The 24307-nt window shown below is 41.9% G+C and overlaps 4 protein-coding genes across 9 annotated transcripts in view; 3 read left to right on the top strand and 1 right to left on the bottom strand.

The window, feature by feature from the left end:
* The first annotated feature begins 272 nt into the window (after positions 1–272).
* Positions 273–4922, top strand: LOC125070985 (interaptin-like). 2 transcript variants are annotated; one of them, XM_047681028.1, is made up of 14 exons: positions 273–399; positions 528–691; positions 1010–1212; positions 1429–1616; positions 1782–1888; positions 2610–2784; positions 2910–3005; positions 3173–3378; positions 3464–3710; positions 3818–3877; positions 3981–4124; positions 4221–4346; positions 4518–4658; positions 4761–4922. In XM_047681028.1, exons 1-14 carry the CDS (start codon positions 289–291, stop codon positions 4860–4862), a joined length of 2070 nt encoding a protein of 689 aa, XP_047536984.1. In that variant the 5' UTR covers positions 273–288; the 3' UTR covers positions 4863–4922. The 2 variants fall into 2 exon arrangements, with proteins under 2 accessions (XP_047536984.1, XP_047536983.1); XM_047681027.1 differs by having other exon boundaries at positions 4218–4346.
* Positions 4923–5292: 370 nt separating this feature from the next.
* Positions 5293–21640, top strand: LOC125070910 (integrator complex subunit 1). The gene is made up of 35 exons (XM_047680925.1): positions 5293–5618; positions 5935–6107; positions 6344–6613; positions 6874–7009; positions 7382–7475; positions 7721–7856; positions 8126–8331; positions 8414–8576; positions 8720–8866; positions 8938–9135; positions 9219–9365; positions 9850–10022; positions 10362–10514; positions 10680–10827; positions 10965–11366; positions 11445–11515; positions 11635–11815; positions 12150–12302; positions 12385–12562; positions 13090–13321; positions 13406–13572; positions 13654–13829; positions 13923–14075; positions 14379–14526; positions 14893–15026; positions 17436–17564; positions 17880–17998; positions 18084–18216; positions 18283–18480; positions 18567–18751; positions 18846–19031; positions 19122–19289; positions 19361–19487; positions 20676–20847; positions 21000–21640. The coding sequence occupies exons 1-35, from the start codon at positions 5468–5470 to the stop codon at positions 21209–21211; spliced, it is 5919 nt and encodes a 1972-aa protein (XP_047536881.1). The 5' UTR covers positions 5293–5467; the 3' UTR covers positions 21212–21640.
* Positions 21641–21724: 84 nt separating this feature from the next.
* LOC125070888 (viral IAP-associated factor homolog) lies at positions 21725–23391 on the bottom strand. The gene is made up of 5 exons (XM_047680892.1): positions 23264–23391; positions 23024–23156; positions 22694–22922; positions 22353–22561; positions 21725–22050 (listed from the first exon to the last, which is right to left on the bottom strand). The coding sequence occupies exons 1-5, from the start codon at positions 23267–23269 to the stop codon at positions 21938–21940; spliced, it is 690 nt and encodes a 229-aa protein (XP_047536848.1). The 5' UTR covers positions 23270–23391; the 3' UTR covers positions 21725–21937.
* Positions 23392–23624: 233 nt separating this feature from the next.
* LOC125071076 (atlastin) overlaps positions 23625–24307 on the top strand; it is a 31588-nt gene continuing 30905 nt past the window's right edge. For 2 of the 5 annotated variants that reach the window (XM_047681165.1, XM_047681164.1), the window contains exons 1-2: positions 23632–23747; positions 23904–23997. In XM_047681165.1, the coding sequence (XP_047537121.1) occupies positions 23964–23997 (34 nt within the window). In that variant the 5' untranslated portion in view covers positions 23632–23747; positions 23904–23963. Of the gene's footprint in view, positions 23748–23786; positions 23998–24307 lie in introns of those variants that run through there. The other 3 variants (XM_047681162.1, XM_047681161.1, XM_047681163.1) reach the window with 3 other exon arrangements.

The raw sequence follows: 24307 nt of genomic DNA, 5'->3' as shown, positions 1-24307 counted from the left end.
ATAGTATAGAAGGAAAACATTAATATTCAAAAAGGTATGAATACGAATAATAACATTTACATTGTTTATAATTTATATAAAGGAATAATAAAATAACAAAATATTGAGTATTATACGAAATTATTTTTGAATGTACAAATGATTTTAGGCACTAGGTTACACTGGTTTAAAAAAAAAAAGATTTAGCATTCGCGCCATTTTGCTATTAAAATTAATAAAAAGTGCATATTTTTTGTTACTTGAACACATTTGTTGTTTACAAAACACATTTGTTGCATCAATACCATCATGGAGATTGGAGATATAGGTAAAGTTGCGAACAGAAAAAGAATGAACGTAGAAGTAGAAAAACTTCGCGAAAAAGTTTCAAGAGAAACGACTAAAATAATAAAACTGAAGGTAGTTTTCTTATTACGATTTAATAACTGGAAATTATATTATATATTTGTATTATTGAAACAAATAAAAGTTTATTGAGAACTTTTTCATTACAAAGTAAAGTCAGGTACAAGAATTTTGTATAATAGGTGGCTCAAGACACAGCGTACTGGGATTTGAAAGAAAAGTTGCAACAAGTTGAAGGCAACCATGAGCGGCTGCAGCAGAACATGGTAGAGGTGCAGATGCAGCACGAGACGATATCGGGACAGTATCAGGATGAGCTGAGACTGCGTCCCGACACATTGAACAAGTGTGTCGACTAGGACAAGCTTAATAAAAACTTTTTGTTTATAATATGCCTACTTACCAAACCTTGCTATTAAGCCACTATTCGCTTATCGCTCATACTTGTTACCTTATTAAGAATAGATTCCAAAGCCTTTAGTTTTGATCACCGTATTGTATTTTTTTTTAAATACATAGTAGTTAATATATAATTGTAAAAGAATACAATTTCTTACACCGTTTTTGTATTAGGTACATCAGTTTATTAAAACCAAAAACTCTTACAAATCTTTGTTTTAAGCAGCGTTGCGCTGGATTTTGATACAACAAAATGAATTCATAGGTTAAACTGCACCCGTGAGATTTGTGAAGTGCTGGAAGATTATAGCGAGCGTTTGAAAGATACGCTGTCCAGGTGTAAGGTCGACCAAGCCGCTCTGTGTGATGCGTACCAGAAGTCCGGTCAACTCGTGAGGGATATCAAGCATAAGCAGATGCAAGTGGACGAGAAGAATCGTCAGGCTATCGGTGGACTTGAGGAGAAAGGTAAACTCTCCTGGCTAGGTTCGCAACGAAACATCGTAGCACCGTTAAATGTTCATCGGTTTTCAAAATTTTTTACTCCAATCGAACAACCATAGCTCAATTTATTCCTAAATCACTTTAAAAATACTTCAAACAGATAACATTGATAACAAATTCTTACACGACAAAATGATGAATAAATTTTAAGCCGTTATTTCTGCGTCTCCAACTTCATAGTTAAACTGACGAGCGAGCACCAGAAACAGCTATTGCAGCTGTTCTCCGCCACGAAGCAGCAAGCGGACTCGGATATATCTGAGCTAAAGAACAAGCTAGAGGCCACCCAGAAGCACAGAGAGGATCTCATGACCAACGTCAACGAATTGAATAGCAAACTGGACGTGTGCAACTTTAATCTCGAAAAGGTTATTTTTATAATAACTCGATTGCTACTTTTTTATGTGCACCAACAACTTTGTCAAATAAGATTTTATGTCCCTTGTGCCTGTTGTGACGCTGGCTCACTCACCCTTCAAAGCAGAACACAAGTGTTTGGCGGTAGACTGACGGTGTTTTGTATCACTTTTTAGAAGGATGAGACGATATCCAATCTGCAAAGAGATATGAAACAACTGATTCAAGAGTTTCATAATCAGAGCTCTGAAGCGAAAAACGCGTTGATGAAACAGGAGAATGAGTAAGACTAATTATTATTTATCATATAAAGTAACTACAGATCAAAAAATCTTTGCTATTATTTTTTCAGTTGTATTCATAAGTCGAGATGGCCCAGTGGTTAAAACGCGTGCATCTTGACCGATGATTTCGGGTTCAAACGCAGGCAAGCACTACTGAATTTTCATGTGCTTAATTTATGTATATAATTGATCTCGTGCTTCGCGGTGAAGGAAGACATCGTGAGGAAACCTGCATGTGTCTAATTTCAACGAAATTCCATATGTATGTCACCACCCCGCATTGGAGCAGCGAGGTGGAATATGCTCCAAAAAAACTTCTCCTAAAGATGATTATAGGTTAGAGGTTAGGTTAGAGGCCTTAGCCCAGCTGTGGGCAATTAACAGGCTGCTAATGTAAATGTAAAAAATCTTTTTTTATGTAATAATTAAGCGAGTGGGCAATTGGGGCACCTGGTGTTAAGCGGACACCATCTCCTATATACATTGGAACCGAGAGAAATTTTTAAATTCCTTCCATTTACAATGCGCCAGCAACCTTGGGAACTGAGTTACTATGTCTCTTATGCCTGTAGTTACACTGGCTCACCTATTATTATGTTATACTTACGTTTTGCTGTTATATGAATGTACCTGTACATCGATGAGTTTGCACAAACTTTTATTGTTGATAAAACAGCTGATTAGCATACTGAAATAAAAAAACTAATATTACTTTGCAAGTCTCAAGGAAGCTCTAGAAGCAAATACTTCATTGAAAAAAGCGCTGAACAATCAGGAGCAGTTCACTCAGAGTATGTGCGAGAAGAATAACTGCTTGCAAGAGAAGCTCATATCACTGGAAGAAGACCAGATCAACACGACTACTGTCATTACCGGACTTAAAATTAATCTTGAGGTTAGGTTGTAAGCAAAAAAAATATATGCAGTGTTATTTTTTATAAATGATGTATATGTATTTTTTTAATATTGGACAATTAAAGGGTAAAATATTATTGAAATTAAAATTTTTCAAACATTTAGGAAGCTAATGCTATGTTAGAAAATCTAAAGAAAGACATCGCCGTTTTGATTGATGAAAAGGAGGCATTGATAAACGAAAAAAACGATAAAGAACAGGTAAGACGTCCTGTGAACTATAAATTAATCGTGGTATTTTAATCTTCTTGAAAAAAATAAGAAGGTTATCAGTTTATTTTAAATTGTATGTTACAAAAGAAGATAATTAAATTATGATCCTTCGAGCCGGATCTAACATACATTCAATCATTATCACAATATTTTAGGCTTTAATTCTTTGTCAAGAAGAAATTGAAAAACTAAATCAACAGTTAGTAGAAATGAATAAAGAAAAAGATGAAATTAGATGTGATCTAAATAATGCCGTTGAAGGGTCGAACGTAAAATCTAACCGTATTGAAGAACTTACGGCTAATATTCAAAGCTTAATGCAAAATATTGAGGAAATTGAAAATACTCACAACATTTTCAGGCAAGTTATAAATGCTAAAATTTGAAATAAGTCCGTTATTTTTTGTAAAATGCCGTTCGTTTTTAAGATTCCTCTTCCATAACAGAGTATCATCAGAAGAGAAAGTTAAAGAGTTAACTGCTGTAATTGAAGCTAGAGACAAAGAGTTGGACTCGAAAGCTTCCACCATCGCACAATTGATGTCAGAACTGAAGACCAGTACTGACGTCAGGTCAAAGCTGGAAACCACCTTACAGAAGGTCAGAAAAGAGATAGATGTCGAAAGAGATAATGTGAAGGAAAAAGAGCGGAAGTTGAACGGGAAGGTTGAACAGCTGGAAACTGTCGTCAGAGTAAGTTATTGAGGAACTATAATCTATCCACTTTGTTGTGTAATTATTTTAATCACTTAATTAATATACTATTGTGTATATTGATAATCTTAACTCATTACTTTCAGGATAAGGATGACGAACTTTCAAAACAAATGTCCATAATTTTGGAAATGAGAAACGAAAAGGTATAAAAAGAAATAGTCTTTGCAATGCTTATCGATCTACTTGTCTTGTGTTACTTTATTATGTCCTGGGACGTCTTAATAAAAGTAAATTGGTCTATGTCAGGAACGTCTCCAAGAGAAAATCCAGGGTATGCAGAACACGATCGATAACATTCAAAAGGAGCTGACGGGCCGACCGGCGCCATCTTCGACACGCCTGGAGCCCGAGCTCGACGATAACGCAGTTATGCTAACACCTGGATCCAAGGTACACTGCTCTCAAGTGATCTATGCTGGTGGCATTGTTTTGGTTTGCGTTATCAAAAGTGTGAATACTAAGAGCAAAATTGTTTATTGATAGAAGAGTCAGCAGCCAAGCTCGCCTATCATCCAGAAGACGCAGTTTGCGATGCCACGCAAAGAACCTAAACTGGACAATATGCTCTTCAACCTGTTCAGCGATAGCAGCATGGAAGGAGACACACTCGATGTGAATTATCTAATATTTTAATTTTTTTTTCATTTTTATTAATATATTTTCTAAAAAAGATTAACTTGGAATCTGGATTTGTTACAACTTGTTCTTTTACCGTAGAAAAGTTTTAGATTGTACGGTAACTGTTTATTTTTTAATTCTGATTTATTTATTGAACGACGTCAGGCTTCGGAAGTAAATCGTCGCTTCGCAGCCATGTCACGGGGTGAGCGCGTATCACCGATGGCGCTGGGAGCACTTAAACGCCGCAGTGGCGTGCCAGCACAGCCCTCATATAAATTGAAACCTCCTACACAAGATGGCGACGTAATCCATAATATTTACTGTCATATACAATCACCTTCGATATGAAATATACTTAATAGGTGTAATTAATTATTATATACATTTTGTCAATGTTATTTTCAGCGTTCAATTTCTCTCTCTCAAGTTAAAAATGAAATGAAGAATAAAGAGCGGTGTTTTTTCAAGAATAAGAGGACTGAGAATAAAACTAAAAAAGTTAAATAAATTATTTTCTTGAGTTCCATATTATATTTGATCGTTTCTTCAGAGTGAAGATTGTTTCGTATCCACTTGCTTCATAAAAAAAGTTCCTTTATATTTTATTACTAATTTTATGAATAATAGGATTAAATAAATAAATAATAATAATAAAACTTTTATTTCGAGACTAGCCCATGTAGTGTTAGTAAGACAATATTTTCTTAAAAATCTAGTATTAGTACAATTACAAAATTTAACAACAAAACAATTGCATCTTTACTATACAATTTTTAAAATACATTACAATAATAAATAATTACAAATTTTAAAAATAATAATAAATATCAATAATACATTTTAAAATAATTAAATTTTACATCCTCGTCAAATGAAACGTACTAATCAAAATCATAGTATTGTCAAACGTCAACAGTAACATTCGTGTTGACTGACAACACGAGCGATCGTCAAAGTCAAATAAGTTCTGCTGAAATGTGTAGCAGTGTTGTTTGTAAACGAAAAAAAATTGTTTTATTCGTGTAATATATGTAAGAAGAAACCCTAAATTACGTGATGACCTGAAGTTATAAAGCGTTATTGTTTAAAGTAGAAATCAATTGTTCGTTACGATGGAGCGTGGTAAAATGTCTTCAACCGGCCGCGGCGGCAAGAGCAAAGCTCCACAGCATCCTCAGGATATATTTGCTTTAGGCAGTAAATCTACAGTAGTGGTCTCCAGAGACTCAGAGAAAAGAAACATACATAAACCGTCTACGAGCAGTAAGTTTATGAGTTAATTAACAGTATATTGTGAGGACCTTTATTATCTGTCCTCTTAAAATAAATCCTAATTATATTATGATACTTTGGATACTTGTTCTTATTTTAAATTATGATACCATTTATTATTTATGATAAATTCTCTATTCTTGGATAAAGGGTAAAGCTTTTTTGAACAAATTTTGTCTATAAGTATCTACCGATTTAAAATTGTTGAAAGTAACAATCATAAAGATAATTGGAAAATTTATTTGTCTTTATTATATTAATGATGTTAAATGTTAAAACATTATTTAATCAAATTGCAAATCTATAGGTGTTGCAGAAAGAAAACGGGAAACAGCTACTTTTGGCAGTCAGCCTCCAAGCAAGAGGGCAAGAATAGGTTCTCCTGCAGAGGCTGTCAGTGGCACCTCGTTAGAAGTTGATCCTGTGGATCTTGTTCCTAATGTTCTTCAAGCTTTGGACACACACAACTCTGATAAATTGGTATTTAGTTGATAATTTTACATCACACACAATTGATGCGGAAATATGATAAATATATGACAAATATGTATATATATGATATAATTATATGTATTATACAATTTAATTCTCTAAAACTAAATCTCAAGTTCACTACTAGTAAATCCCTTATTTACATTTTATAATAAAGCTATCCTATTAAATAAATGAAATCTTTATGTTTTTAAAAATACAACTTGAGTTCTTAATATTTTCAGCTGGGTCTGTTAACAGGCTCCATAAGACTTCTTAAATCTCAGCGCTCAAAACCGGACCCAATCCTTTGCATGAGTATGTTATATTTGACTAAAATTCGGCCAAATATGTTTGCCCATGAGACAGTAACACAGACTCTGTGCACACTGCTGAAGAGAGAGCAGGGTGCAGCGTTCAAAAGCAAAGGCAATCCACTTGTTTTTGTACTGGCTTGTAACATGCTATATGCTGGACATAGAGATGGTAATAATTGGCCAGATACATTTATAAAGGTAAGAATTTACATTAATGATTATAAACTATGAAATATTGTAATATTGAGGTCTTGCCTTTAAGCTTTGTTTAGTTTAATTTATTGCACTGAAGTTATTATTTTTAATGTTATCCTGAAGTGCGATGACAATTTTCTTGTATTTTAGTTTATTATATAGAGCATTATTTGATAATATATTTAAAAGGAACTAGTTTTCTATTTATTTATTTTTTAATTTATGATAGCTATCATATCTGTCTGTGTTTCATAATTTTGTAGGTATATATAGAAGATGCACTTAATGAGCGTTGGTGGGTGGACTGTTCCTGGTGTAAATGCTTAGTGGAGAACATTGTAACAGCGTTTGGAACAAAGCAGCCAGCTGCTCATCTAATTCCCAGTGACAACACACTAGGTAAGATTTAGTAGGAATAATCTGTGTATTTATTAATATGTTATTGTAGATTTATTAGTAACTATTATAAGCTATTAAATTACATTTGAAATTAATGAACTTAACTGATGATATTAATGTGTCAATATAGATTTGACTCATCTGTAATATTCGAATTGTGACCATAGACTACCATTGGCCATGTTCGCTACTATTTAGTTACTTGATTCTAAACTTCATTTTTTTTCAAGTTATTTCTTAATACTTCATCTCTTTGATCATTTAATTTACAGTCTTGCTCATTTTTCTGAAAGCATACAGGTAATAAATTAAAAATACTATTAGTCTTCGAGATTAGGGATAGAAGAAATAATATCAACCAATATTTATCAGGTACAATGTCACCATCTGGTTCAGGGTCTCCATTGATGGGTAGCAATGAAGATGACACTGACAACACTGAGCTTGAATATTCGGTATTCCCGAGGTAAGAATTTTATCGGAGCTATGTATGTATGTTTTATGTGTCATAAATCAAAAACAGTTTTTAGTGCATGAGATACCAGACCTATTAGAAAATCGCGTAGTATACGCAAATATCTATCTAATCTACATTCCTTCTTCTGATTGGAATAGAGTATAGCTGTAGATTCAGCAGCATTTTATTTATCCTTTGAGAATTGGCCAGTTTAAGTTTTCAATTTTATATATAGAGCAATATGTTGTACGCAGGTATTCAAGTAGCTATGAGACTGTGGAAGCGCTGGTGCTGGAGGCGATCAAGGAGCAGATCCAACGACGGGCCGCGCCTGATGCTATCGGCAAAGGCTTTCTTAAGCTTCTCTCTGCCACTTGCGGCTTTCCAGAGGTCAGCTACATTTGCTTATTATAATTGGTAACAAAATTCTACACTAACTTTGTTAAAGTAAAAAAAATAATTGAAATTAATATAAACATATCCATACTAATTCTATAAATGCGAAAGTAAGTCTGTTTGTTAGTCTATTACGCTTTCACGACCAACCACTGATTTTGACGAAATTTAGGACTCAGCTAGTCTCTGATAGGTTCTGATAGATTCGTCCACTACCAGTGAATTTCGCGAACGTCAAATATTTTCATGGAGCGTGCTTGCAGATCCGCATGATCGCGGCGTCCCGGCTGGAGGCGTGGCTGCACTCGGGCAAGCTGTGGCGCGCGGCGCAGGAGCTGCTCGCGCACGTGTGCGCCAACGCGCACGCCGCCGGGCCCAGCGCTGCGCGCGACCACGAGGTGCTGGCGCAGCTCGCGCGCATGCGCCTCAAGACCAAGCCGCTGCAGGCCGCCTACCAGGCCTGTCTCAGGTGCGAGCCCGCCGCGCCCCCCGCCGCACCCCCGCCGCCCCGGCGCGCCTCGCCTCCGACTGACGCCGACCTGTCGTTGCAGAGAGATGGTGTCGGAGAGTACGGCGCTCCTGCGCAGCGTGGTCACGCACACCATCTACAACGAGCTGTCCAACGTGCGCTCGCCCAACAACATGGCGGTGCTCGCGGCGCTCATCCAGGCGCAGCCGCAGCTCGTGCCGGCCGCCATGGCCGACACGTACCAGGTCCGTCACCATCACATTCGATATAAAATATTTATTACTTCCGATTTTCCTGGCTATCACGTTCAAAGCTCGAGTAGCTTCGTAGATATGCCACTCGATAGGAGTATTTCATTCGAAGTATCGATAATAGTATTCATTCACAGGAGCTGGTGGTGCGCACGGAGGACTACCTGCGGCCGCTGCGGGCGCTGACGCGCGAGTGCGTGCGCGCGACGCGCTCCGACGCGCAGGCGTTGCTGCCGCTGGCGCGCGCGCTGGCTCAGCCGCCCCCCCTCGACCCGCCCCAAGAGGTCAGCGCCGCCCCCCTGCGCCTGTTCTCGTGCGACATGCGTTTCTAAAGTGCCTGTCCGTGCGTGTGCAGGTCCGCGAGCGCGCCTTCCAGTCGTTGGCGGACCTGTTCTGTCTGTGCTGCCTGGTGACTGCGGCGCACAGCAAGCACGCCAGCGACTACCGCTCGCAGCTATGCGCGCTGCAGCAGCAGGCTCTCGGCTGGCTCCTGGACACCGCCGTCGCCGTGTACCGACCGACGCGGCACGACTGTCTGCACGTGCTCAACAAGGTGCGCCCGTGCAGCAAATGGCATCTAGCACACGACCCTCGGACCCTACGACCCAAGTTAATATACGGCACGAATGTACTCAGATAATGTTCGTGGAGCCGGCGGAGACGTACAGCAAGGTGGACAACTGGCCGCCGGAGTCGGAGCGCGCGCTGACCTACCGCCTGTGCTGCGAGGCGCCGCTGCCGCAGAACACGCTCCTGCGACTCGTCTTCATCGGACTTTCGAAGGTCAGCTCATCTTTATTATCTCCATATTTTAATTGAGATATAAATATTTGTATGCAGGATAATAGTGAAAATATTCAATGGTAAAACCGTTGGATTTACGACACCAACAGTTATTATATAGTAAAATATACATTTCAGAAATATCCAAAACAAATCAAGTATAAATATGCACCAAGATGTACCCATACAACTGTTGATCCCAAAACGATTTAATTTCAAAACAAAATATACACTTTATACTTTATACTGTTGTTACGACGTCATACACATTCCGATCAAGGAGAAGTCCCGATGAAAAGACTTTTTCAAAGAAAAAAAAAAGCAAGTTTTATGTTACTACTACACAGTAGTGGGTACAAAATAATGTATTATAGATTCCATTTAGCGTCATCAAAATGAACTCCTTGTTTATTATTTACATTATTTTACAGTTAATATGTAAATTTTACATAATTTATCCGCGCTCACTTAATTAAATATATAGGATATACCCGTGCCTCCGACGGAAGTGTTCGAGTTGATAGAGCAACTGGTGCGACGTGCCTGCGCACTGCCGCCGGAAGATCAACCTCTGCAGGTGGACAAGCTGGAGATTGCGGACTACATATTCCAGCTGTGCCAGTTCCATCCACCAGATAACATCACCTTACCAGCTGGGTATGACGAGATATTTGTCAACACTTTCAGTTACATCCTTTTATATTTTTTCATATGTTTGTGTCAAATATCAAGCTTGTCTCGTTCGGTACCACTTGTAACTAATTTACACATTGAATATTTTTGTTCATGTTTGAAAAAATTGTGTCCTCATTTTATTCTTCTTTTCCTGAAATATGAGTAAGTATGAGTTATTTGGAGGAATCTTTATTCAGATCCGAAATTAATATTTTGTCGTTATTTTTGGTATACATTAAAAAATTACTTCACATTATGAGGTATATATTAATTTACATAAGTACTTATCAAGGTCTCATGTTTGCCGCTCAATGTTCACAGATACACGCCTCCAGCTCTAGCTATTACTTCGCTGTACTGGCGCGGCTGGATGTTGCTGACGATGCTGGCGGCGCACAACCCGCAGGGCTTCGCCGAGCGCGCTGCTAACACGTATCCCACGCTGCGAGCGCTCATCGAATGCTGCATCACCAGGTTTTCTATGCTTGAATATTTTTGATGGTTATCCCTGACGCATTCGTCTCAGTTTGTTTTTTAAATGTAAATATTTACTATTAGTAGGCCGATTAATTATACTGCTCCTACACTCAAACTTTAAGATATAACATCCTTCGTTTAAATGAGCACTGTCCCCGCCAGCAAGCCGTCCATCGAGTGGTCGGGCACGGGAGAGAGCGAGCGGCTGGAGGCGGAGCGCGCCACCGTGCTGCAGCTGGAGACGCACCTGGCCGCCGCCAGCAACGCCAAGCTGCCGGTCACGGAGCACTCCTCCCGTCTGCTGGCCCAGGTAAATCGCTTCATTTCCAAAGATTAAAAATTCACGAATACTGCTCGTACTCGAGCCGATAGTAAAAGGAGACGCATCGATACTATATTTTTCTTCTGTTCATATGCTCCTCAATAATGTTCGTTTCGTTCTAATAGTTGACGACGCTGGAACCGCTCGGTCCGGCTCGACGGCCGCCGGCGGGGGTGCTGGAAGCGTTGCAGGCGCTCAGCTCGCAGCTGCGCCTCGGCCGCCTGCTGTGCCGCCAGCCCGCCCTGCTGCTGCAGCTGGTGGAGCGGCACGGCACGCGGCGGGCCATGCCCTGGCTGCACCAGCTGCTGCGGCACGACCGGCTGGAGCTGAGCGTGCTGCCGGTGCAGTGCCTGTGCGAGTTCCTGTCGGCGGGCGGCGCGGGCGCGGGCGAGGCGGGCAAGGCGGGCGAGCTGTGCGCGCACCTGCGCCGCACGCTGCACAGCGAGGAGGGCGCGCGCGCCGTGCTGCACTACTACCTGCAGCGCCTCGCGCACGCGCACGCGCCCACGCGCGCCTCCGCCAGCCGGGTGCGTGCCGAGCCCGACGCCCCCCTCCGCCCCCTCCCTTCCCACGCGACTCGCGCTCATCGTGCCTCTCGCTTGCAGGGCCTCAAGCTGGTGCTGTCGCAGTCGGACGACGCCATCGAGATGGACTACAACGCCGACGTCAATCCGGAGTGAGTGACGTTTGGAACGGGTGCCTCTCGACCGACGGTTGTGAAAAAAATAACCGACTGCGGTCGAATCCGCATGTGGGTTGTGTTCTCGCAGCTGTGTATAGTGACGGCGTCGGCAGGTCGTGGCTGAGCCTGCTGCCGTCGCTGCGGCACTGGGAGGTGCTGCGCGGCGAGGCGGTGCGTCGCGTGCGCGCGGCGTGTCTGGTGGAGTGTGCGCCCCCCCACGTGGCCGCATACCTCGGGTTCCTCGCACAGCACGCGCACCATCATCACCCTCATGACCTCACCGACATGGTGCTGGTGAGTCGCCTCACGTTGCTGTCGCATTATCATGCCTACTGAGACTGTGTTTCGAAATGGGATAAAACTTTGATTAGATTTTTTATATTTATTAAACCGTCTGGGTAGGTAGCACCCACTCATCTGATATTCTACGGCTGAACAGCAATTCTTAGTGTAGTGTTGTGGTTTGAAGGGTGAGTGAAGCAGTGTACTATTTCAGGTACTAGGGACATAAGGGCAGTGTAAGGGTATAGTTCAATGTCCATGTGGGGTGGCGATGACCACTTACAGTCGGATATCCTGTATCATTAAAAAGAAACCTTTAAATCCCGATTAATTTTATTTGGCGTAGGATCTCAGTCAAGTGTTGATGGAGCGCACCACGGTGATGGGCTACGTGCTGCCGCCGGTGGATTCCAAGGAGACTCCTCGGGACGAGCGGCTGCTGGCTCAGCACAAGGCGCTGCATGCGCTCACCACCATATTTTACACGCATCTCAGACAGGTACATTCACTGTCGCTACTTTTTTAGAAATATTTATTTTTATTTTACCTCTTTATTAATTAAATTTCCTGTTCACATAAAGGTGTTGTCAAACGAAATACCCGAGATACAGGAGCCGGTGGAGGAGGGTGGCGAGGGGTCCAGCGGGTGGAACGCCGGAGAAAAGGTCATGCTGCAGTGGGCCAATGGTCGACAAGCTAACTTGCACGTCGTTGTTGCGCACGCGCATCTGAAGTTGCTGTGCTTTGGACCATCATACTGTAAGTTTGTCAATTACACAGTAAAACATTTACAGTTACAAAAAAAAACAAATTTAGTTTGTGTGCTGGTTCACCCAGCCCCAGCCACTGGTATACCGCCCAGTTTGGAGTATGAGTAAGTACTAAACCTAGGAACTAGGATTTTTTTTATGTTTTCTTTTTATGTACGGTGGGGAGTGACTGCTCATCAATGGTAAAAGAATTAGTGGTCTATATTTCAGTGTCTGGACCAATAATAAAATAAAATAGTCATTCCATATAGTAAAGATAAGTTAAGTATCTCAATTTGTATTTTTGTTATCTCAGAACACTTTCATCTTTTCTTTCAACCGATTTTATAAATTCTGTTTTTACGTGGAATTCTTTAATTTGCATTTGATTCCATTTTAATTTAAAGACAAAATACGGGATAATTTTGATATCGGGTTTTTTTTTGTTTTTATAACATTATATCAATACTGGGTATTGTACTCTAAACTCCTTCTATAAGTGTATAAGTCAACATGCGAATACCGTTCCCGGCGCAGTGGACACGAACCAAGAGATGTACTCGTGGCTGCAGTCCACGTGGGTGGGGGACGCGCCCGAGGCCTTCGTGTCGGAGTCGTCGGACGAGGCCGTGCTGCTGCCGGACTGGCTGCGCCTCAGCCTCGTGCGCTCGGCGCGCCCGGCGCTGCTCGAGGCCGGCCTGCGGGGCCTGCCCGCGCACAAGCTGGCGCTCTTCATACAGACCTTCGGCATGCCCGTGTCCTCCATGAGGTCAGTGTCCGAAATGTAGCTTCAGTCGAACACACACGAAACGATGTACGAAACAAACACTGTAAGTCGTGGCCCGTGTTGCAGCGCGCTGCTGGGCGCGCTGGACGCGTGCCCCGCGGGCGCCGTGGTGCGCCTCGGCGTGGAGCGCGCCTACATGGCGCAGCTGCTGCGCGTGCAGCGCGCGCGCGGCGCCAGCGGCGGCCACGCCTTCGCCGCCGCGCTGCGCCTGGCGCGTCCGCACTACCCGCCCGGTACCGCACATACGCACATGTCACGGCGACCCTCCGTCTCGCTCTCGTGCCGACCCTACACGTAACTCATTCTCGATCCAGACGACACGCTCTTCACCGAGGACACCCTCCCGGACGAGATCGAGGACCCCTGGAGCAGCCCGCGCCAGACCGCCAAGCTGGAGGTCGGGCAGATCGGCGCGCTGCTGGCGACCGCGTTCGCGGGGGCGGACGCCTACCGCGGCGACCTCGACACCGCCTTCACGCAGCTCCACGGGGTGAGACGAGTGATCCGCGGGAGGCCCGTGCCGCGGAGGTGACCCTCCGCAGTTCCCCTGCGACGAAACGTTCTGACCCGTGTCCCCGCGCAGCTGCTGTGGGCGGAGGGCGGCGCGGGCGCGGCCACGCGCGCGGTGCTGGCGGCGCTGCGGGGCTCGCGGGCGGCGGCGCTGCTGCGGCGGCCCGCGCACGCCGCGCCGCTGCTGCGCGCGCTGGCCCGGCTGCGGCCCGCCGCGCTGGCGGAGGTCAGTGTGCGGCGACCTTCGGCACTAATTAGTTATATAACTCCTTATGAGTTCACGGCTCTTAGAGCATGCGAGTATGCGTGATGTGCATTTATTAAATGCTTTTAATAAATTGTCACCGGACTCGTCGAGTGGAGCCGGAGCTATTCTTCGGGTTCGACCTTCCCTCTGGCCGCAGATGCGGGGCGAGCGGTAGGTTCTCCCGGTTGTATAGAGATTGCTTTTTCACCTTTTCCATTATCGAAATTTATATACATCTGCCGCTAAATTTATACCGAATACCGTGAACCTGTCACGCGGCAGACGGCGGGCGCGCTGCTGAGCCAGTGCAAGCTGTCCCGCGGGCCGGTGGTGGAGGCGCTGCGGGCGGCGCGCGGGGCGCCGGCGCGCAGCCCCGCGCACGCGCAGGCCGCGCTGCCCGCCGACGCCACCAAGGACCAGCTCGTCGCCGGTAGGTCGATAGAGAACAGTAAATGAACCCTGACGATAGGACTTTTGTGTCGGCTCATCTTGCGTACCACCCCAACCGCTTACCAAAAATACTAATACCATAGGCATATTTAATAACTGCCCAACACTGTTAGAATTGAGAATGACCGTGTTTGCGTCCACACACGTGCACTATAGTAACTCCAGTTAATTTATTTAATACAGTGCACTTCGATGCAGGCCATTAAAAAAAATGTTTGATAAATTACAGTCAGCATTTCACACTTTACACAAAAAAACCATTATCATGCAACAAAAAGGATCCGAAAATAACCTTTTATGTTGAAATTTATCGATGATCCTGCGTAACCAAATTATTTATTTGAAGCCCTCGAATCTGCCACTCCGAGCACGCTGGAGGCGCTCGGTAACGAGATCATCGAGACCCAGGATACGCAGGTTGTGGTGGACACCATCACGCACCTGCTCGAAAAGAACCAGGAAGGTCGCTATGAGTTGCAGGTAATATTAATCCATATTATATTCCAACCCTATTCAAATCGAATAAGGAGTAAAGATAAATCTTAAATCTCAAGTCGGATCCAATACTTACATATTCTACCCGATTTGTTTATAGCTCAACTATATTATGTAAGTCATTGTATTTACAGGAACGAGCGTCGTAACAAGGATGAATATTATAATTATGCGCCCAGAGGGCTAACTTGGTCATAGTCGATGTTAGGTCCACAGTGCCATTTGGCTCTCAACCGTCATTGTTAGTTTAGCCGATTAATAATCAAATCCAAATCAAAATACGCTTTACTGTACCCAGTAAACACATAGTTTAGTTACGTTTAGGAAAGATGCACAAGATACGGGAATCTTGGGAACGAATGGCATTTATTCTTGGTCCTTCGAGCCGGATAATTCGAAATGTTGATGACGAAAGTCAAAGTCAAAGTCAAAAATCTTTATTCAATATAGAAGTGTATACACTTACTTATTGATTGTCAAAAATCTACCACCGGTTCGGAATTAAGCACCTCAGACCTGAGAAGAACCGGCGAAAGAAACTCAGCGGGATATATTTTTTTATTTTTTTTTAACCATTTTTCGTGTACAATGAAAATTATATTTTAGTTATTTGAAACAGCCTGGAGGCGATCATTTCATTCCCAAGGTGTGCAGTCAACTAAAAAGTCATTAGTGTTGTAATAGCCTTTAGCACACAAACGCTCTTTAACGATTCTTTTAAATTTTATAATTGAATAATTTTGAACGTTGTTTGTACTTGGAGTAACAAGTTTATTCTTGTTCCTAGTGTTAACAGAATGTACGTCACAATTTCTGGGAAAATCATTTATGTTTTTGCGTACATACATAACATTATCAAAAACAAATTGAGAAGCGACAGTCATTATTTTAATTTCTTTAAATTTACCTCTTAACGAATCTTTTGGGCCCAGGTTATAAATTGCACAAATAGCCCTCTTCTGCAGTACAAAAATAGTATTAATGTCAGCTGCATTACCCCAGAGTAGGATGCCATACGACATTATACTATGGAAATAACTGAAGTACACAAGGCGAGCCGTATCCACATCAGTCAAGTCTAATTTTTTTTACCGCATAGGCTGCAGAGCTGAGTCTATTCGCCAATTTATTTATATGGGGGCCCCATTGGAGCTTAGAGTCTATTGTCATACCAAGGAACTCTGTTGATTCTAAAACATCTAATGCTTCCCCGTTTAAACGTACACTCGTTTTGACACATCTTACATTGGGAGTAGTGAATTTAATACATTTAGTCTTTTTACTATTTAACATTAAATTATTAACACTAAACCAATTTACTATTTCAGAGAGAGTATTGTTCACATCGTCATATATTGAAAGACGTCTTTTTATTTTAAGAATTAAAGAAGTATCATCAGCAAACAATACTATCTCGAGTTTATCACCTAGGAGATGTGGCAGGTCATTTATATAAACAAGGAAGAGAAATGGTCCAAGAATTGATCCTTGAGGGACCCCCACAGTAACTGGAGACCCGGGAGATCTCTTTTCATTTACATCAACCCTCTGAATCCGATTGCTCAGATACGAAATCAGAAGACTGAGTGCAGTGTCCCTAATTCCATAATGACGTAGCTTCCTGGCGAAAGTTTCGTGTTGCACACAATCAAAGGCCTTAGATAAATCACAAAATATCCCTAAGGCATCCTGTGACTCCTCCCAGGCCCTGTAAATATTTTTAACGAGCTCAACACCAGCGTCAGTTGTCGAGCGACCCCTTGTAAATCCAAATTGTTTCTTGTGTAGCAACTTGTTATTGTTAAAATGTACTGGCATTTGATTTAATAATAACTTTTCAAAGATCTTGCTAAGAGTTGGTAGTACAGAGATGGGCCTATAGTTGTTGGGGTCTGATGTACTACCTGACTTAAATATTGGTAATACTCTACTATGTTTCATGAGGTCAGGAAACACGCCACTAAGGACACATTTATTAAATATAGTGACAAGGTAGGGTGCGATTACATCAATTATTGAATTGACTACCTTGACAGAGATCCCCCACAGATCGGCCGTTTTCTTAATATCTAGTGATCTGAAGGAACTTATTACATCACTTACACTTACTGTATTAAATTTAAAGCTAATATTACATTCTTCCACATGGTTTTTTAATAATGATTCAGCAACGGTAGGAGAGGAATTTAATGAGTTAGTAGTCGAAAATGGAATGTCAGCAAAAAATTTTTCAAAAACAGTTGCAACTCATCTTCTTGAGCATGCAAACAGTTACACATGGAATGCAAACAGTTACACATGGAAAAAACTGGACAAGCTAAATTATTAAGTTAAATTTTGGAAATCTCTCATTGGCAGCTAATCTTACTTTAAGCGCTAATGTTCGTGTCGCAGGTAAAAGCCGACCCCGACGAGGAAAAGTTCAGCGCATGCGCTCAACACGTACTGTCCCGGCGCGGCCTGGGCTGCGGCCTGCTGCTGGACTGGCTGTCGGAGCTACAGCGCGAAACTCTCGGCAGGCAGGCGAGTGGAACTTTCTATTGCAAAAATATTATTACGATATACTATAAGGTTATATTTTACCAATTTGTCCCAGAAATGCAGACGTACGTACGATGCCTTTAACGCTTCTTTCTATCATCAGTCATTTGATATTCGAATGACATCAAGGCTTCATGTAACGACTATTATTAATAACTGCGAGAGTAAAAGGTGATTTAATGAAATCAATTATTTATAACTCATTTCCTAAAATATATTGGTAATTATTTGTCGTGGGCTAACCACCTTACATAATAAATCGTACGTTAGGTATAATGAAGTCTGATATCCGGACAGATGCGGCTGATGTTCCAGCGCGGCGGCGGCGCGTGGCGCCCGCTGCTGGTGACGCTGCTGGCGCACCGCGCCTCGTGGCGCACCCTGCACGCAGCGCTCGTCGCGCTCACCGAGCACGGGTACGCGATAGCGGGACCGACTAGTGTTCTCTAGAGCGACAAGCAAACGCGAAGTGGGCTATCGTGATTGACACTATAATCACAGGGGCTGGTCGGCGACGGCCGTGCTGGATTTCGCCGAGACGCTGATAGGCAGTCCGCGCGTGTGGCAGGGCCGCGACCGCGCCACGCCCAAGCATCACTCGCCCGACGACTCGCTGCGCCTGTCGCACCACCAGGTACCGCCGGAGCCGCCGCGGTCACCGAGTACCAATACAATGGATGACACGAGCGCCCTCCCGCAGCTGGGCGTGCTGATCGGCTACGTGGGCGCGGAGGCGCGCGAGGCGGAGGAGGCGGGCGGCGCGGAGGCCGCGCGGCGCCGCATCGAGGCGCGCCTGCCGCTCGTGCTGCGCTGCTGCTCGGCGCCGCACGCGCTGCTGGCCGCGGCGCTGGCCGCCTCGCGCTCGCACCCGCTGCTTCTGCTGCTGCTGTACATGAAGGTCGGTCACCCGGCAGTATCGATATATTCACAGATCGGCACGAGAACTTTTCACTAAGATTCATATGACGCTTTAAACGTCTTCAGGTCCCGAAGGTGCTCCAGCTCCTGCGCGAGTGCGAGGATCTTCCCCCTGCGACGCCGCAGCTGCTGGTGGCGGGCGAGGCCCGCGCGGTGGCGCGGCGATCCACGAGCGCCACCGACCGCGTCGCGCACGCGCTGCTCACCGCGCTCGCTGCGCCGCATCACCACTCCAAGGAGCACTCGCAGAAGTGAGGCGGCCCATACGTAACAAATATAAATCGATGGAACGCAAACTTGTGATGTGTCAATCGCTAAGTCCACCCCGCTCCCCCGTGCCGGCAGGATGTGGCGCACGGAGGCGGGCGCGCGCGGCGTGTTCGCGCGCTGCGCGGGCGCGGGGGCGCGCGCGTTGCCGCTGGCGGGCGCGCTGCTGCGCGGCGTGCGCGCGCGCCAGCACCACCACCTGCAGCACCTGCTGGCCGCGCTCGAGGTGCTGCCCGATGCGGACCTCTTCGAACCGCCGGCTGGGTGAGTGGCCTCCGGACGACCTCTGCGGAACCGATGGTCGAGTCGAAAGGTTATATTTTCGCTAACACTCTCTCGTGCTCGCGTCTGTAGCGATGAGGTGCACGGCATCCTGGAGTGCTTCCTGAACATGCTGAAGGGCGGCGGAGGCGGCGGCGGCGGCTCGCTTGCGCACCGCGTGGCGGCCCTGCTGCGCCGGTACCGCGCCGCCCGCCCGCAGCGCGCCGCCACGCTGCTGCACGCTCACCGCGACACCATCGCGTGAGTTCTGCAACTTATTTACGATTTAAGAAAGAGAGTTCGGGTAGTTATCGTGTGCTTGGTGCCATCAGGTCGCAGGCGGCGCTGGCGGGCGTGGCGGGTGGTGAGGGCGCGGCCAGCGCGGCTCCGCCCCCACACGCGCTGCAGGCCCTGCGGCGGCGCGTAGCACCGCCCGATGAGCTGCACTGGCTAGTTCAGGTTATACTCGATTAAACATATTACTTGAGGAGTTAAAGTGTTGTCCACCCTTGCATCTGATTACTTTAATATATATTTCACTAAGGATGTTCGCTAAACGAATGGAGAGTGTATAAATTTATGCAGATAAAAAATATATTATTTTAGTTTTAACACAGTTAAGTTTTTTTTTAAATATATATTTATTTAATTGGTTATAATATGGATTTAAATATATAATATAGAAAGTTACATATTGTTCGATAAAAATGTTATTATTTTATATAGTAAGGTATAGACAATAAATATAAAAGAATAAATTCATTTTACAGAAATAAAAAATCTTAAAATATTTATCAGTTTTATGCAAAGCAATATAGTTATATATGTTTATAGTTTTGAAAATAATACAAAAGTAAGATATTATTCGGAATTATCAAAAGTTTTTTTTCTTACTACCTGGCTTTGTTAAGCGAACTGTTATTGTAACCGATTTAGTATTTACGACGTTTTGCTTTTGCCTACTGACTTTTGATTTGCCATCAACACGGAGTACGTTGATTGAACATTACTTTTTCGGTTTGAAGATTAAGATAAGATGTTATTTTTAATTACATTTTGTTTTTTTTTTTCAAAAAATTTAATCTTAAGAAATTTATTTCAAGGTCAAAGTCGTTTTAGATATAAGATAGTAAGAATTTCTTTGAAAGATATATAAAATTTTATTTATTCAAAACCAATCAATAATATAATACGAATTATACAATACGTCATATCACATATGTCTTGAAAATGCCACTTCATTATGGAAACATACAATGTTTCTTTTTATTAATGATGGAATAAAAATCTATTCATATAAATGAAATTGTGAGTGTGTTTCTATGACTTATCACTTAATATAACTAACTCTTTATAAGTTAATAAGGCTATCTGCGACGATCCAAATCAAAACTAACGACCTAATTTTTATTTAAGCCTAAAAATGCTGCTATCAAAAAATTTGAATATGTACCTTTCTTGCAATTTATTTAAAAAATTACGTAAAACCAATACAATATATCGTTCCTTAGCATTCTTTACCCACTAATTTTCTTCACTCAATAATTTTCTCCTCACTAGTGTAACTAAAATGTCATGTCAAATGTTATTTATCTTTTCTCCTATTGCCATTGTAATAGAGTATACATGTGTATATTCCCGTTGCAGGAGGTGGAGGCGTGGGGCGTCCGGCGGGGCGGTGCGTGGGGGGGTGCGGCCAGTGCGGACGCGCTGCTGCGCGCGACGGCGCCGCTGGCCGCTTCCCCGCACGCCCCGCTGCGCACCGCCACGCTGTCGCTGCTCACCAAGCTGCTGCCCGCCGCACCCGACACGCATCCCGGTATGTCGGCTACCTACTCCTGCCTTGTGCTATTTAGCTTGTAATAATTATTCCGTTTGTTCCACTCCATTTTTTTTTTTTTACAATTGTACGATGTACATATTGTCTCGTGATCTTTAGATATTATAATAATACGTTTTTTTATTAATTAGGACTTCAAGCAATACTCGAATGTCTTGACTCGGATCAACCGGAAATAGCTCAATCAGTACTGGACAAACTGCCTGAACTGGTTGTGGGCATGCAGGAACATGCAGCTCGGATCCTGACATTTGTCTTCGAGCTTGGATTACGCTCAAGGCTACCGGTTGAGCAGTGTATCGCTAAGTGCGTTTCCACCATCAACCTCAATAGAGGGTGCTGATTAAAGATTTTACCCTACAGACCTATGAAATCCCAGAGATAAAATTATCTTAACTGAAAAAATTTGAATGGTGTACTGCCAGTGAAAATAGCTGGAGAAAAAAATGGGAAGTGACCATTGAACTTATATTGCTCAGTAAGAGGAAAAGAAACTATTCTCAGAGAGTATTAGTATTTAAGTTAAAACTGACTGTCATAATTGTGATTAATTTCCTAAAACATATAAACACCTTTATTATTATTGCTGACAGACCTGTATAAGAGAATATATTTTTCTTCCTCATTCTACATATTTATTATGTACTTTATACAGTCATAAAACAATCAGATCATTGAAATGGACAAAAAAATATTATATTGTCTACAGTCAGCTCTATGTTTACCAAATAACAAAACTCAATGAAACATTTATCAGTTTTGTAAAAAATTACATGTAAATATTCTATCAATAAATAGACAAAAGTCAAAAATGTTTAGCTATTATTTACACAGTGAATATTAAATAAAAATCTGATTGGTTTTATTATTTTAATAATTTAAAATATAATGATACACATGTAAAAGTAATTCAGTTAATATTTGATAACTATATTTGAGTTATATAAGCTTTTTAATAAATAATTTGCAACATAAGTATGAACCCGCAATCCATAAGCACAACACTTAATTTACACCGAGTCTTATAACACATAAATGCATTTGTGCACAATATTTTTCTCTTAAATGTTCACCAGTCATTAGAGCCAAGGTCGGTGAACATCTTATCCTTAATCTTTGGTTTAGGGTCATCTGTTATTTTAGTATCTACAGCTCCAACTTGACCCAAGATATATTCAAGCTCTAAAACAAAATAAATATTTGTTGTATATCAATAAATGCATATAGTCTATCCCAATGTACAAGGCACAAGGTGTAAAGACAAATAATCAACTGTTGCCTGTAATTTACATAATATCAATGATGGAGAACCCTCCATCATTCATATTAAATCATCTATAGAATCATTAATGTTCTGATTTCAGCAAAGTTGCCAACAAAGTTGAAAATTGTTGTAAATTTAATATGGAACAGCTTTGTATTATAAATATTTTTTTGTTTATCTTTATTCCTTTTGCCTTTAGAACAGGCTACACATTTCTTACCATCACAAGTAAGTGCAGTCCCTCTTAATTCGTGAGGCCCAACAAATTGCTTCTTCATATCTCCCTCGAAATACACAAAAAGACTGGGTAGGTTCCTTTCAGGGAAATTTGGTATACACGTCTGGGCAATGGCTTTCAAAAACTTTGTATAGGGGAACTTGGCTGCTAGTAGTTTTATATGCTGATTAATGAGTGCACATTGCTGGATCCTGAAACATTCAGATGAATTAATCTTACTATTTATACAGATACCCTAATCAGAGAGAGATAAATTTATATTTTTTGATAATTATTGTATAAAACCGATATTATTGAAGTAAAACCATATGAAATATTCTCACCCCTGTTTATACAAGTGAATGACCACCCAGATTCCTTCCCCAGCCTTATTGACTTCTTGAACATAGTCCTGACCAGATACCTCCCTCACTTCGCCAAACCTCGGTTTCTCTGACAACTTTTTAAGTTCTGCTATTCTTTTCCTTCTGTACTCCTCTATGACTGCCTCGTCTTCCGAATCTTCAAGTTCGTCAAGGCCATCTAGATCTAATTCCGATAATTTCTTTTCCTCTACAAATTTAACGGTATTATACGATAAAATATCTGAACAGAAAGGGTTATAAGCAAAAATAATGCAACAGGTGTACATAACCAACAAATTTGTGACATACTTTCAGCTTGGTTTTTATGTATAGTTTCTTCGATCATATTAACAATTTCTGCTTCGGAAATTTCTTTCTCCTTCGGGGGAAGGATGCCTTTTGAACGCAAAACATCGTTCCATTCTGTATCTTCATTTGGGTTCTGAAATATATACGAAATTAATTTAGTTTATAAACTTTAAACTTATGAAAATTCGTAACAATCGCCTCGTTCAAAACTCATTACATTAATAATACCGTGTACGATACCTGCATGATTGAATATTTCTTCTTAGTATTACTTTTAATTCATAAATTTTTCTTTCCTTAACTGTAAATATATTATTTTCGTGGAAATTTGACACCTTAACCAATTTAACAAGCAATTATGAATCACATCCACAGATTATTATTAATTTTTAATATTTTCTTCCTGATCCTCGAATCAATTACATAAAATAAAAGCAAGAAAGAGATATAGGATATTGTTAAAAAAAAAAGAATTAAATTAAAAAAATATAATGTTTTGTTATTTAATTTCTTCAAATTCCTTTGAAAAATTTTTTTTGAAAAACATCAAAAAATAATAATTTGACATTGACACGTCTTTGTATGTTAAGTTGTCATCTTGCGTCGTGTTGGAAAAATTGCATGTCGCTATGTTCAGTCAAGTCAGATCTCGAAATAAATAAATTGGTCATGGCTGATATCGAGGAACATAAACATCGGGAAACTAATTTCCATGAGGGAGAAGGTAATAATTGTTAAAATATTATTGTTAAGAACGCGTGAGATGTCAGTGCGTGGCGCGAACGTTTGCGTCGCTCGCCAGTTACCCTCGTGTAACTTGTGACACTGAATATGGGTTCTTTTTGTAATTGCTGCCTGGATTATGGTGCTGGCCTTCAAGGAACCGAATGTGCTAACAACCTCATACTTTGAGTGATATATTGGCGGCACAAGAGTGACAATGACAGGGGGATCGGACAGGACGCTCGTTTCAGGTAACTTTGTTTTGTTCTAATATTCAGTTGGTGCATATGTGAAAAAAATTGTCAAATGGTCGACAAAAATTTTATTCTAATAGCAATAATCTTATTGTTTTGTTTTCTTGTTGAATTAAAATTTGCAATGCGGATTGTTACTAAAAAAATTTTTTACGCATCAATTAAATTTCAAGAACATTATATGAAATCACACCTAAAAATTTATTAACATTGAAGACAATAGCTTTGTTACATTATTTAATAATAAAGAAAATAAAGTTATGCCAAACAAAAGAATAAAATTTCTAAAATCTAATTTTAAGAATAA

Source organism: Vanessa atalanta, chromosome 18 (genome assembly GCF_905147765.1).
Source record: "Vanessa atalanta chromosome 18, ilVanAtal1.2, whole genome shotgun sequence".
Taxonomy (NCBI): domain Eukaryota; kingdom Metazoa; phylum Arthropoda; class Insecta; order Lepidoptera; family Nymphalidae; genus Vanessa; species Vanessa atalanta.
Note: the sequence above shows the minus strand (reverse complement) of the source record. Positions and strands in the feature narration are given on the sequence as shown.